Here is a 15,612-nt window from a genome sequence, read left to right as displayed (position 1 = left end):
TGATTGTTATCATCTACATACATATGGTGATTAAAAAAATAATTAAAGTAAGAGTATATTTATTTATAATTTAAAAATCATAAATTTTATTACTTAATTTTTCATAAATTAAATGAAAGATTTCAAAAAAAAATGGTTGAATACATAATTAATTATGCTTACATAAACTAGAAGTAGAAGTTCATAAGCAAAAGTTTGTAAAAAAGGGAAAAAACAAACAAATACAAGACAACCTAAGAAACTAAAAACTGGTCTCTTTTACTATAAAACTGACAGCAAAGGAAATTGGTGGTATGGGCCCTACAGAGTACAGTGAATTAGTGAATATGCTATGGGCCTATTGGCTGATCAAAGAGACCGCCTATGCATAATAACAGGTCTCTTTGATCAACACTATATATTTTTACTCTCTTTTCCAAGGGTAGCACACTTCCTTGGTCCGCCCGTGACAAGACAAGAAGTACTAAATATTACTTCTTTTAAGGTGAAGCGAACAAGGTCGATCATAGTTAAATTAACGAAAATATTCAAGAAAGAGAACAAAAATAGTAGTAAAAATTTTGTGTAGAACAGACTCACATGAGTCCAGTCATACAAACAAGAAAAAAAAAAATTGAGGAAAAAAATCTAAATGGTCAGAAATTAGATAATAATATTCAGATAGTAGATTATAATGGTAAGAAATTAGATTATAATGGTCATAAATTAGATAATAATAGTTAGATATTAGATTATAATGGTCAGAAATTAGATAATAATAGTCCGATATTACATTACAATGGTCAGAAATTAGACTATAAATATCAGATTTTAGATAATATTGGTCAGGTATTAGATAATAATGGTCGGGTATTAAATTATATTGGTCAGTAAAAAAAACCAAACACCCATCCTATCAACTCCTCACCTGTAGTACCGTCCACCACTCGCTGAAGAAATCAAAGAAGGAACTGAAACTGTTATATAAGGTACTAAAATTGCTTGGAGTAAGATAAAAGTATTACCAGGAAAAGAAGAGTCTTGGAAAATCTTGAGGAATTATGTGTAGAAGCTAGACTACTGAAGTCGTTAGACCATGAAAACATTACGAAATGCTTCCATTATTGGATTGACGATGACCAAAAAGTCGTCAACATGATTACTGAGTATTGTTCTTCAGTAAATCTAACAGACTACAGCAGAGATAATCTTGTAGGAAATACGAAGATCAAGAATTGGTGTAGACAGATTTTAAGCACGTTACATTATTTTCATACTCATAAATCGGACTCACATGATTCCGTTCTACGAAAAACCTTAGGCTATATTCTATTCATCTCATTCAAATAATGTAAATTAATTTCCATTAATAAAAATAAGTTAATTTAAGCTAAGATACAATAAGTTAAGTTTAGTAAAATAAATTAATTCAACAAAAATAATTTCGTTTCAATAAAATTAAAGTAAATTTTCATCAATATAAATCATCACCTCTAAGCAACAAAATTAAGGGAGGAAAACATATAAGTATTGTACATACATATATGATTGTCCAACCATAAGATATGTTTTGATGAAATTTAATTAGTTTGCAATTAACATAGATATGATTGTCCAAATTATTATATAAATGATAAATGGAAAAAAGAATTTAACCACTAGTGAATAAAACACAAAGTATGCAATTAAAATAGAATAAAATTATGATTTAATTAAGTGATAAAAGATTGGCCGGTTACGTACATAATTTAATCGAATGAAAATTGAGTATATTAATTAAGCTTATTCTCTCAAAAAAAAAATTAAGCTTATCAATTATCATATCTTAAAAATTGGATGGAATCCATCAAATAGTGATGGTGCCAAACAAAAAACCAATAAAAGGTTTCACGAACTTTAAAATAAGGTATTTGTTCACAAAAGTGATAACTAACAAAAAAAAATCATATAGTACTTATGTTGAAAATTTTCCTAAAAATTTAATAATGAAAAATCTTGCTAACGAACGTTTCAGGGCATTAGATGACTAATTAATATATTGCTCAAAATAATATTAAATTAAAAATGCATGAGAAACTTATGCGTCTATTGGAGTAATAAATATTGATTTTACTTTAATATTCCAATTTTAGTTTTCTAAAGCGCGCGTTAGCTTTTGCATATTATGAAATACCCATTCGTTATAACAATTATAGCAAGATCAATCGCATGTCAGACTCATTAACTAACACTTATGATGAAAGAAAGGGGTTGAGATGCAAACCTATTTGGCTTGAACAGCTTAGCTCATTTCTTCAAGCTATTTGAAACTTGCATGGAACCTTAGGTAATAGTTATTTATAATATAACTAGCCTTCTATCCTGTGCAATGCACGGGTTATTTATATGTATACAATATTAATTTTTATTTTATAACATATTTTTATTGGAAAATAAATAGTTTATAAAGGAGACAAATTAAAGGGGTGAAAATTAAATGTAATTGTAGAAGATATTAAGTTGAGGGAAAGTGAACCAAACAACATTCATACATGTATTGAATTAAAGCTAGTTTTTTTAAAAAAAAAAAATATGAGAAAGGGGATTAATTAAATAAAATGTTAATGAGGTGACATATGGCATTGCATTGGTGAAAAATAAAGTGTACATGTGGCATAATGGGCATGATGGTTTGTGTTTTTAAATATTAGGTATAGATTGGTAATTTGGTAAGTTGTTTTGTTTTCGTTTGTGGTATGAACAAATGACAACATCAATTTTTATAGACGTATTAGGTTTTGTATTCCTCACACTTGGAATATCATATTGCTTTGTTTTTGCGACATAAGTACAAGCACAAATTTTGATTAGGTTAATTACTCCAAGTTATTCCTTAATTAAGTCCAATCATCTGTTTCATGTTAACTGTTAAAGAATTTTCTTCAACTTAATATGGTATTGATTATTTAATTTCATTGCAAGGCAATGTTATTATCATATTATACATTCGTACTCATGCAAAAAGTCTAGAAAATACAAGATTATCATTTTCTTATATAAATTAACAACATTTTTATTAAATGAGGACCTACTTGATATAAACTAACTACCTAAAATTGTTGATGGTTAATGGTTTATTTACGAAAATACCAGGTCTTTTATCATTTGATAAACTAGGACAAGCCCCAAAAAAAGTCAGTTACAATCAAACAACCAAGGCAATTCGATCTTTTTGGGAAATATGTGAAAATGTTGATCCTACAGCTTTTGACTATACTTGTGAGGTATATAAAATGAAATAAAGAAATTTGTCATGTAATCAATGTGAGATCTTATTCATCTCAGTTAATTAATATGTATTCGCAATCGATCATACAATATAATACTACATATGTTAACAGTCTCATGTATACATTATTATTGGAGATCACATAAATTGCTAGTGTGCTATCATATAATCTGTAGAATATGTAGCTAATCGTTGAGCTTTATATATTCCTTTCTTAAAATCAAATTATATATAAAGTATTAGTTTTTAGATTTAGGTGATGCCTCAGGTTATTATATGAACCGTAAAACGATAAATCCTATTTTTTTTTTTAATTTGGTGTTTAGAGAGCCACAAGGACGGTGGTGAGAGTTGATCCTAAGATCTCCTGGAAGCGGGAGGAAAGCTCTAACCACTTGAGCTATTCCTCACTCTATATTATTATTGATAAATAGTGGTATAAATATCATTAGTTACATTTTAAATTAAAATATCATAGCGGTACAACAAAATTTTAAACAATACTCCCTCCGTGTTTTTTTAAGTGATACATTTTTCATTTTCGGCCGTGTTTTTTTAAATGATACATTTCCTTTTTTGGCAAAACAATACATTAAAATATTATATCTCTCTCCTCTCATGACCCTCACCCAAACCTACTACTACTTTTTTATTATATCTTTCCTCTCACATTCATTACTTTCCAATAAACTATTAACCCCACTATCTTTCTTTAACAATTTTTTAATACTCCACTACCCCACTTACCTCTTATTTTATTTAAGTCAATTAAATTGCCTAAAACTATGTGCCGGTCAATATGTATCACTTAAAAAAACACGGAGGGAGTAACTTAAACCAAATGTCGAAAGTGTTCTTCGAATTTCAAATTTCAACGTGTCTGTCGTAATAAGGCAAGAGTAATGATTGGCCAACGAACAACTCCAAGTTAACTAATTAAACAAGAACAAGCAATCTTATTTAGAACTTTAATAAAAGTATTAAAATTTTAAAAGCTACTTATTTTGATTATCCAAAAGCTAAAAGATGGTACCAGCAAACAGTTAATCCTTCGTCCTTAAGGACCCCAAATGGCATAAAACATGGATAACTTTTACGATTTTGCACTTTAATTAATTTGATCAAATTTAGAGCATATAAGCTTCTCCTCCAAAAAAAAATAATTTTAAACAATGCAAAAGCTTAAAGTTTATAAATAGAAAGTACAAAATGATGCTTCCATTCCGAATAAAGTAGCTGCTTTAATTGTGAATTTTTTTTTTTTTATTGTGAAATTTGGTACTCGTAATTCTGTTCTGAACTTCTAAGGAGACAAAACAAGTACAAGTATAAATCAACGAATCTTTTATTTGGCTATCTATAGGAGTTAATAATAATAATAATAATAATAATTAATATGGTTTTTTTTTAAAATATATATATATATATATATATATATATATATATATATATATATATATATATATATATATATATATATATATATATATATATATATATATATATGTAATTGAAGTGTATTCGATTTTTGTAAAATAAAAATTAGGTGAAACAACGATTAAAATCTCGAATCATATTTAAGTACCTCTTTGTAATAAGTATAAATTATTTAGCTATTATACTCTTTTTTATAATTATCCAACAAATCCTACCAATACAATAATTTAACAAATTGAAATCAATCGCATAAAACTCTATGTTGATCAAAGTGCAACACTTATTTCCCAAAAAAAATAAGGGACTACTCCATAATGCTCTTTAAGTTTGTTCAAATCAAATATTTCGTATAATACAAACTACAAAGTATTAGTTTATTAGTATCCTTATACGAGGTACCACATTTGTAATACAATAAATAAAGATCATCTAAAGTAGAAATATATTTGTAAGAAAAAGACATAAATAAAGTGAGAAAAAAGAAATGAATTTTGTTTTTGTAATGTGATAGCATAAACAAAAGAAAGTACTCGTATAATATAAGTTGGGCCCATTTTAGTGGGTCCAAAATTCCTTAACCATGGGCTCCGGAAAAAAGAAGAACCAAAACAAAAACAAAAAAAAAAAAATTGGAGCAAACTTTATACGACTAGTTTTTACACCGGGATCCAAGCAAGGAAGTGCTGCTTATGCTTCTATCAACTGCAACACTAATCATTTGCCCATCGTGCAACCTAAACTCTTACCTTTTGTTCTTCTATTCAACAATATTATAAAGCTTCCAAACTTCTACACTTTCTCTTTTTTCTTTCTTACTTTCTTTCTTTTTGATTTGGATGTTTTTTGGCGGACTTTATATTATATATTTGGTATTATGTGAATTAACACTATCGGTTTTACTTTGAATATTAGGGTCTTAAATAAATCTCGTTTCTATTTATTTACAATATTTGTAATGAAAAAAAAAATATATATACATATTATTAGGTGTAACAAATGTTATTTTTCGTTTGAAGACGAGGTCATTTAATGACATCCATATCTACGTACTCTTCTCTCTGCATTCAACACTTGAAAACAAGTTTTGCTTATGAGTCTATGACTCTATGCTAGCTCATCTATATTGTAGCAAATAAAAAGAAATGGTATTTGTCAGATAATATTAAACTTCTCGATCAGAGTGATTTCCATTGATCAATATTTACAGGGTTACCATGAGAAACCTAATCATATTAGGTAACTATAAGATATGTACAGATATCAAAGATAATCTTATACAAAATATATCCTAAACTTAGGATGAGAATATTCTATGGATATTCTCTATCAGTATTAATATAGATTTTAAAAAGGGATTTATGAAATTTTAAATGAAAGGACCCGAACTAAGAAAACTACAGATCTTGATTTTAAAATTGTTTGACCAAGAATGGAATGAAGGATCATTTTAACCAATTATTAGTGTGACGTATTAATGTATCTCAAATACCTCTCTATTGTGAAGTATATAACTTATCTACTTATTCAGTTGCAAACATGGAAAATAGTGTAAATAGTCAACTGATGTATAGAAACACTATAAAACCATGAACTCAATTAGAGAGTGAGAGATAGCTCAATTGGTTAGAACTTTTCTCCCGATTCGAAGAGATATCGAGATTATTTATCATCATCCATCCTTGTGGTTCTCTAAACAACAACACCACCACCACCACCAACAACAACAACAACAACAACAACAAAAAAAAAAAAAAAAAAATAAAAAATAAAAAAATAAAAAAATAAAAAAAAACTCAATTATGAACTAAGCTAAATGACTTTCAAATACCTCGTATATTACTATCGGTTAATTGCCCCTAAAAAATAATGGTAATAAAGACGTATAAAAGTTGAGATTAGCACATGCTAATCTTCCATCAAAAGCTGACAAGTCCCAAATGCAAGTTGCAAGATCGAGTTGAGTTGCATGCTAAAACTTTGGGTACATCTTTTTCTTATACTTCACTTAGTTACTTAAAAAGAATAGAGGGGACCCCGAATCATCTAATATAAAGCATGGATTTATCACACTTTTTTTGTGAATTGTCCTAACTCTAAACTTAACATCATCTCCTTCGAATTTGTCTCTGCTCCCCCAACTTTTGTATGTAGATGCATATAATAGCATTAAAGTTTTGGAGGAAAAAAAAAAAAAAAAAAAAAAAAAACCTGCCATCAAAGGCCTTTCATCGGTATATTTTAAATTATATGCCATTGTTTTACTATTTAACAGTAAGTTAGTGACAACTTTTCTGGAACATTTAGTAATTTTTTGTATGTCTCCTAATCTCCTATAATATTTTTTTTGACGTAATCTCCTATAATTAAATTACTAAAAAACGATTTTTGTACATATTTTAACATGTTTAATCCACCATAATATAAGTATATTTTAAGGCTAAGCTAGTAAGATAAATACTTTTGATTTTGAAAAATCTATTTTGCAAACAATCCTATGTATATATAGCGGCATGACAAGAAACTCGAACATTCATTATTCAATGTTAAATTTCATTATGTTCAATATCCATGTATCATTCAGCAATAAAAACTTTATAAGTATATATTAGACCTAAATAATACGTGTAATATATAATAAAGGATAAAAGACATTAATATAAATCTACATATTTACATTGATTTTAAAGCTTGTCCTAAAACTCTAAAAGAATTCATATAATTACTTATTCATATAGCTTTCTCTATGACTGTTTAAAATTAATTAATGTACTATTACAACAATCTTTTAAGGACCACAAACACGAGTGGTTGATTAGGTTGAGAGAAGAATTACAAGAGACCAGAAATTGAGGCAAAAATTTATGCATACCATCGAATATAAAAGAAGATCAAGTACATAGTTGGACATAGGAAGCGAACTTGTCGGCCTTCACAAATTAAAAAGGGTCAAATATTGATCCACAACACTTTTTCTATGTTCAATCATCATCTTAGGGTTTTCCACTTATCCTATACACTTATATATATACTATAATATACATATATACCATTATCTATCTATATAAATATATATTTTTAACAAATATACCGTTATTTATATGGTTTTAAGGAATTTGGGTCCTTTTTTTTTTGTGGGTCCAAAATATAATTAGGAGGATTAATTAGCTTCACAACATATGCACCCCTCTTCCATGTGACCCTCATGAGTATCTTGACAACTACGGGTATGTATAGACATGACAAGTCTACATATGAGAATCTAAGGATTGCTATTTGCGTTCTAAAGAATGGATTGATGAATATGTTCTAAATGACGCTATGATACACCACGCGTGACTGCGTGAGATTAGGTGTGGCATTGCCTACTTTAAGGTGCATTTAGAACTTATAATATATACGAGGGCGATGCGCGCGCCATAATCATATGTGGAAATTATTTCGGTTGGGGTAAATCACAAATTTAGTTGTTGATATGCAAATAACTTTGTTTAGAGGTATAAAATATGACAAAGGCATATACATTAATGAGAGAAATAAAGTATATAAAATTTGTCGAGGGTCTATTCTCCAAACACTATTCATTGAAAATAACTTGTACATATCAATGAGAGTATAAATATAAATACACATTTTGAAGGGTATAATTGGCATCACACTATTCATGAGAGTAATCTTATACAATGCTTTTTATAAGGTAGGGATGCATCTATGTTTAATATTTGGAAGTAAATGCTTTCAAAGTTATATATATATATATATATATATATATATATATATATATATATATATATATATATATATATATAGAGAGAGAGAGAGAGAGAGAGAGAGAGAGAGAGAGAGAGAGAGAGTTGATAATATAATATTGAATATACAAACATAAAATAGTTTTAGAAGTAATTTTGCATAACTCAAACAGTACACTACAAAGTCAGAATATTGGTACATATTCTTAATCACAAGAGTACGAGACAATTGTTATTAAATTATATATATGAAAAAAACAGTGTTGTTGTCTCCTAAAATTGTTTCCCCTAATCAAAGATCTGATGATAATAGAATACTAACTGTCAAGTTAATTAATTCATTTCAAACACATAGCTAAAGAATGACAATTACAATAAACTTTATGTTATAAAAGTGTTTATTATATGCCCAAAGTTAAGTGCGTAGGACTCATGTATATATTCTTTTGCCCAAAAAATTTAAATGGTTAAATTAAATTTTATAATTTCTTTAAATTGATGTTTCATAAACTTAATTATGATTTATACTGAATAATATATAAGTCACTAACTAAAGTTAGGCTCAGCTATGACATCCTTACACTCTTTAGGCTATAACATAGAAGATATAAATGATACGGGTACGAGACTAAGGGCCTGTTCTCTTACGTTGAAATTCAGTTCAGTTCAGTTCAGTTCTGCTCTGTTCAATTCAGCTCAATTCAGTTCAGTTCAGCTCCTAATTTCCTTCTCTTATAAAATATTCATTTCAGTTCAGTTCAGCTGAGTTCAGTTAATGAGAACATGCCCTAATTCTATTGGGAAGTAGACTTGAAGAACTTTCCAAGGATATATTATAAACCAAATTACAACTTCACAATAAAAAGTTATGGGTTTCGGAAAATCAGACTTTTTGCATGAGTGAAATCATTAGGATTGGCATAGAATCATGGAATAAGTCCGTTTCCACCGATTCTACCACACAGCGATTGTACCGACAATTCACATCATTTGGGTGGATTAGGATCGTAGATTTGTACGATTATACGATTCAAATATCGATTTTAATAACATTGGCGTCAATATAATTTTCAGTTTTCGTGACTTAGGAGTTTATACTCAGATTTTGAAATAGTCGAAAAATAGCCAAATCAGCTAAGTAGAACCCACGTACTAATTCTTGTCAATGTTCATCTTGATTTTGTTACCATATAGTAACACGAAGATATTTTTTTTTAAAAGAAAATGATAAGCATAGCCCTAGGGGCGGAAGAAGTTAAAAAAAGTATGGAGTAAATATTAGGGATAAATTAACATTAATTACACCGATTTACGTGTAATTTTGTCATAAATTCCTAACTTAATTTCATTTTAAATAGTATATTTAATGCTTATATACCGTCTTAAGGGCAGATAACAAATATAGAATTCGATCCCTCCCTGGCTTGCAAAATTGCAAGTTGCCGCTAATCACCACTAATCTCAAGTAAAACTAATTAAAAATCCCGTGAAAAAAGCATAAATTCTAAATTACTTGTACAATCAAACCAATAGTGCCACAAAGACCAAGATATTACAGCAGTACTAGTTGTAGACTTGGAGTAGTAGTATCATACTCCTTCAACTCAGCACTTTGGCAACAACCAATTCCTCTCAAATCTCCACATTTCATCCCTCTTTCTCTCTCCTCTTCTCCCGGAAGAGAGAGAAAAAAGTGTCCATTTTATTTTTCTGGGGAATCTCAACTCAACTCCCTTCCCACACTCTCCTTCTCTTTCACTTTACAACAAATTTACCAGATTTCTCATTCATTTTCAATTTACGCCATTAATGGAGTTTCTTCCGATCTGATTCACGCCATTAATGGCGGCGGGAAGGTGTGAATGAAAGCGTAAACCACGTTTCTGCAAATTTTCCCAACTTTTTTTTATTTTTTATTTTTCTGTCTCTTCAAAATCCCAACAACTTCGATGTGACTAATCCTTTGTAAAAAAAAAAAAAAAATTTAAAATCTTATCCAACTTTTTTCTTTCCTTCTTAGTACAGTTGCATTTTAATTCGAAAAGGGTTGGATTAATTTTTTCTGTCCGCCATTGTTGTGAGTTTCATTTAAAAAAAATTACCCAGATGTTGACTTGTATAGCGTGCACAAAGCATTTAAATGGCGGATCTCTTGCTCCTCAACAACAAGACGAAGACGATGATGTTGTCGCAACACCCAGTAAAAAGCAACCCATTAAAACCCTCACTACTCAAGTAAGTGATGAATTCATAAATACATTTTTTTTTTATTTTCAATTTAATGTACCCATTTATTTAGCAATTTTAATTGGTTAGTTTTAATTTGATGTTGATAAAATTGAATTTGATAAAAATGGCAGATTAAGGGGATGGCATTGAAGGCATCAGGGGCGTACAAGAACTGTAAGCCGTGTGCAGGAAGTAGGAGAGAGAATAATAGGAAGAGTTATGAGGAATCAATTGGTGGGTCTGTTTCTTCAGGGAGATTTCATTGTGGGTATCAAAGGGGGGAATCAACGGTGAAGAATTGGGGGAAGGAATTGGGAGGGAGGGTTAAGGGAGTAGGGATGGGAATGGGGCTTTCGAGTGGCGAGGCGACGCCGGTTTCGATTAGTGGGAGGTCGGAATCAGTGGTGTTTATGGAGGAGGATGAGCCTAAGGAGTGGGTTGCTCAAGTGGAGCCTGGTGTTCTTATTACTTTTGTTTCTATGCCTCAAGGTGGTAATGATCTCAAGCGAATTCGGTTTAGGTATAAAATGTTTTAATCTTGTTATTGTGGTTGTTTCGATTTCATGTTAGCCGACTTTAAATCATTTTAGGACTAAGGCTTTGTTGTTGTCGTTGATGTTTGTTTGATTTTGATTTGTTATTTGGTGGGTTAGTAACTGGATAATTGAAGTGAAATGGGTTTTGTCTGTTTTTATGATAGTGATTTAAGTTGGAGTTTTATACTATTATCTTTATATTAACTTGCATTATGTGCTAAACTATGTTTTGTCTAATTTATTATTGAGTACTGTAGTTCATATGAATGTGGGTTATACTGTGATTTGACCTGTCACTTTGTAGTTAGATGGGTTTCGACGGTTATAATGTTATATGATGGGTTTCGACTATGCAATAAATCTTTTATTTCCCAACTTTAAGCTGTCAATACACTTGTGGATCATGGAATTGCTAGATTTGGGAGTCAATTTCGGAACCAATAGTCAGGTTTAGTATTGGCTACTTGTTGAATCATTGACTCTTCAAGATAAAGATAATGATTGTTTCAATTAAAGGTCATTGACAGTGATGTAACTAATTGGGTTTGGTGGATTATTCGAGAGTTGTTACTGTTTTTGATGCAGAACTTTTGCCCCTTCATTTGATTCTTGAGTTTCTTAATAGGTGCAATTTGTGATCGGGTTTCATGACCTTGGTTGATCAACAGATTTTGCTCCTTGCTCCTACATGTCACTGGTACAATAGAAGTGGCTGAGACACTGGAATCCAGTGTCTAATATATTGATTAGGAAACATGTGGCCTCATCATATGTTGTTTGCATTCTTTTGGTTAATAATATCCATCAGGCAGTGGGTGCTGCAATAGTTATGTTATTGGATGTGGGAGATGGTGCTTAATTTTAACCACAAAACCAGGGCGTTTGTGGGCCTTTTTATTAAGCCATAAGTGGATTTTAACATGTTGTTAAAGTGCTACCTAGAATGATTGCATTTTATTAATTATGGACCATGCACTTTTCATTCTAAACTTTTTTTCCCCTTAGTTTCCCTCATCACTCTTATGCACATCTTTTTTGTCTCTTAATTTCGGTTACTCATTTCAGCTGTGGATTTTTGTACAATGGTAATTACAGTGCTTTGTACAATGGTAATTTTTTAGCTTCTCTGCATATCACAATATGTGACTATTTCCTAGATTTAATGTTATTATTGTTGACTGGAGGGATTAAACATTGCGTGTCTCCAGCAAAAATGTGCTTGTGAAACGAATTGCTAATGCTCAAAGCATATTAAAGAGTATAATGACCTACAGCTAGTGCTATAGAGGCTTATATGTTACAATATGCTTTGCTTAATCATCCATGCCAACTAGAAGTATCACTAGGTCAATCAGATGATTGAATTGAATTGTTTTTTTTTTTTTTTTTTTTTTTCCCCCCTACTGGAAATGATTAGATTGTTATAGTATATTGCTTTTGTATAGTACCTCATATGTTACTAACAATTTTTCTGAAAACATTCTTTAGAGATTCAAAATGTGCAGGTGAACATTTCCCGTTGGTTTAGATTTAAAACTTGCTTCTTTTTTTTTTTTGTTTTTGATTTTTTTTTGGAATCCAGTTAGCCACTAGATATATAACATGATTGTGAGGAACTAGTATTCCCTACAGATCCAAGTAGCAACATACGTGAAGCAAATAGATCCCAAAGTTGTAAATAAACATTTAAGTATCTTAAGCAATTTTTTTTTTTTTTTTTTTTTTTTGGCTAATTAGTTTGTTGTTGTATGTCTTTCATGATTTGTGATGATAATTTCCCTGGAATTGACAAATTTAACCTCATTTTGTTTTGCTTGATAAATTTGTGGCAGATAGTTATACACCAATTGTTATCATAAGCTAAACAGTACTGTATGGAACTAAGAGTTTAAAAAGAAAAATTGTTTGACTTTTGTCTTTTGAAGGAAGTACATTATCTATTTTAATTGATGGCAAAGCTGTGCTTTTCTAATTTTCCAGTATACATAAGTTTTGAACTGGTTCTGTTTGTTCAGCTGAGTATGAAGGCGAATTATAGTTAAGAAGCCAAATAATATCTTATCAATTACAAGAATTTACTAAAGTGCACACAGATATCTGAGAATATGGTATATCCATGATCATTTGGCTCAATGGACCCTTAGAAGAGTTGGAACATAGACAAGATGTATTTTCTTCTAAGATGAAATCTGTACTGGTTGTTCAACCAGCAATGGAAGGTGTTTAAGATGTATTGCTTGCAGATGTGGTTGTCCACTTGAGTTTATGAGTGCTCCCTATGAATGTACTGGTTGAGCCTGTTGTGTTAGAGGAGAAATACTACTCAATGACCTTTTGATTAGTTGCCACATAACACTCCCTGATTACAGTACTTAATGTGATGTTTCTATTCTCGCTGCTCTGCCTATTTGTCCTTTTGCCTTAAGCTTTTCAACAAATTAAAACTCAACAATAAGCTATTTTTTCTTTTGCTTCTTGACACACTTACTAAGAGTGCTGTTGTCTTATGCTTGTTAAAATCATTGTCTTTCTTTCTTCATGCCATTTTTTATAATGCCTTTTCAGCCGTGAGCTTTTTAACAAGTGGCAAGCTCAAAGATGGTGGGCAGAGAACTATGACAAGGTGATGGAACTATATAATGTTCAAAAATTCAATCAACAAGCTGTACCCTCAGCAACCCCCTCCAGGTCTGAAGATGAGGTGAGCTCTTGTTACTTGTATCTTTGCCACAGATAACTTTATTGTTCGGAAAAAGGATTGAGACACAGTAGAAAAGGCTTGTTTGTTTTGGCTCACTGTATGTAACTGGTTTCATGCTGTCTTTTATGACGTAGCTAGGATCCTGTTTGAGTTTGAGCTACATAATGATGATCATCATTTTGATTTCTTTGATATTTTGACATTATTGCAGAGCTCCAAGATTGGATCTGCACAGGGCAGTCCGGCAACACCACCTTTGAGCAAAGAACGTTTGCCTCGGAACTTCCACCGTCCAACAGGACTGGCATATTCTTCTACAGATTCACTTGATCAGCATGGAGCTCGCCAATACTATGAGTCATATGGACTTGCTTCAACTCCTAAACTATCTAACATTAGTGCTTCAAAAACAGAGACATCATCAGTTGATGCTTCTGCTAGGAGTAGCTTATCAAGAGAGGTAGATCACTCGGGTGAACTTTCTGTCAGCAATGCCAGTGATGTTGAGACTGAATGGGTTGAGCAGGATGAACCTGGTGTCTACATCACTATCAGAGCATTGCCTAATGGCTCTCGGGAGCTTCGACGTGTTAGATTCAGGTGAGCTTAATTAGTAAAGTGGTATTAATTTTCTTAAGTTTTATTTTATTCCAAGGACCATGAATCTCATTTAAAATTCTGAACTACCATATTTGATTTATCATTACCAAGTACGAAACTACCTACCAACATTCTCATGGATCCCGGTCTCTTAAAGTTAAAAAATTATACAAGGGCAAAGAGCCTGGAATAAAGAATCAAGTTTTTACTTGAGAGGTTTACTGATGTAAAGGAGAACTGATATAACCCTCCTCCTTCCCTTTGCATCTTGACCATTAATTAACTTAATTTCCATGACTATTGGCATTGGATTTATTTAGGGTCTACACCATAATACCATTTGTATGATGCACTGATTTGAAGCATTTTGATTCCTAATGCAGTCGCGAGAGATTTGGTGAAATGCATGCCAGAGTGTGGTGGGAAGAGAACAAGGCCAGGATCCAGGAACAATACTTGTGATCTCGGCTGACACCTAACTTGCTGAGTCCCTGTAAGAGACTTATTTTTCCGTATCTTCCAGTAGCTGTACAAGGGTTTAGCTAACAAAGCAGAATGACCATGATGGCGAATATTGAACACACATACAACAAAAGTTTTCAGTTTTACCTTCAGTTTATATATAGATTTCTAAATATAGAATTTTCCATGTAGTTAAAGTTTGGTTGGAGCATTAGGTAGGAAGATGTTCATGAACTGAGCTCGGTGATACTTACAAAAAAATATTTTGGTATGAAGTGACTTGTAAAAACCTGAAGTAGATTCACAGAAACTACTACTACTTGTACTAAGAAAAATTGGCTGAATAGTCTTCCAATACTTAGTGTACGTCGTTCCTTAGTCATCATCCTGTAATTATTCTCCTTGTTTCGGCTTAAAAATTCGTTCCGAACTACTAGCTTGTTTCTAAACTTTAAACAAGCTTTGATGTTCATCTTAACTTGAAGAAAGTGTGTGATATAAATAAATTATTATAAGTACTTCGGATCAAAATGACAATTGATCATCCTATTATATGGATTAAATAATGCTATTAAGAGACTATTGACAATTATAAGTATGATTTTTTTTTTAATTTTATTTTCTTTTTCCTGCCGATATATTATCTGAGTATAG

General features: G+C 30.9%; 1 protein-coding gene across 1 annotated transcript; it reads left to right on the top strand.

The window, feature by feature from the left end:
- Positions 1-9,985: 9,985 nt before the first annotated feature.
- LOC145618887 (protein Brevis radix-like 2) lies at positions 9,986-15,208 on the top strand. The gene is made up of 5 exons (XM_081673498.1): positions 9,986-10,665; positions 10,791-11,179; positions 13,761-13,896; positions 14,108-14,496; positions 14,880-15,208. Exons 1-5 carry the CDS (start codon positions 10,537-10,539, stop codon positions 14,956-14,958), a joined length of 1,122 nt encoding a protein of 373 aa, XP_081529624.1. The 5' UTR covers positions 9,986-10,536; the 3' UTR covers positions 14,959-15,208.
- The last annotated feature ends 404 nt before the right edge of the window (positions 15,209-15,612 follow it).

This window comes from Chenopodium album, chromosome 3 (genome assembly GCF_948465745.1).
Source record: "Chenopodium album chromosome 3, dcCheAlbu1.1, whole genome shotgun sequence".
In the NCBI taxonomy this organism is placed as follows: domain Eukaryota; kingdom Viridiplantae; phylum Streptophyta; class Magnoliopsida; order Caryophyllales; family Amaranthaceae; genus Chenopodium; species Chenopodium album.
The sequence above is the reverse complement of the archived record's forward strand: the minus strand, read 5'-3'. Positions and strand labels throughout refer to the sequence as shown.

Bases quoted from the DNA above. Each gene is read 5' to 3' on its own strand.
- LOC145618887 (XM_081673498.1), top strand. From the start codon at position 10,537: ATGTTGACTTGTATAGCGTGCACAAAGCATTTAAATGGCGGATCTCTT. The intron at 11,180-13,760 runs GTATAAAATGTT...ATGCCTTTTCAG, and splicing joins CTCAAGCGAATTCGGTTTAG to CCGTGAGCTTTTTAACAAGT. The intron at 13,897-14,107 runs GTGAGCTCTTGT...ACATTATTGCAG, and splicing joins CCTCCAGGTCTGAAGATGAG to AGCTCCAAGATTGGATCTGC.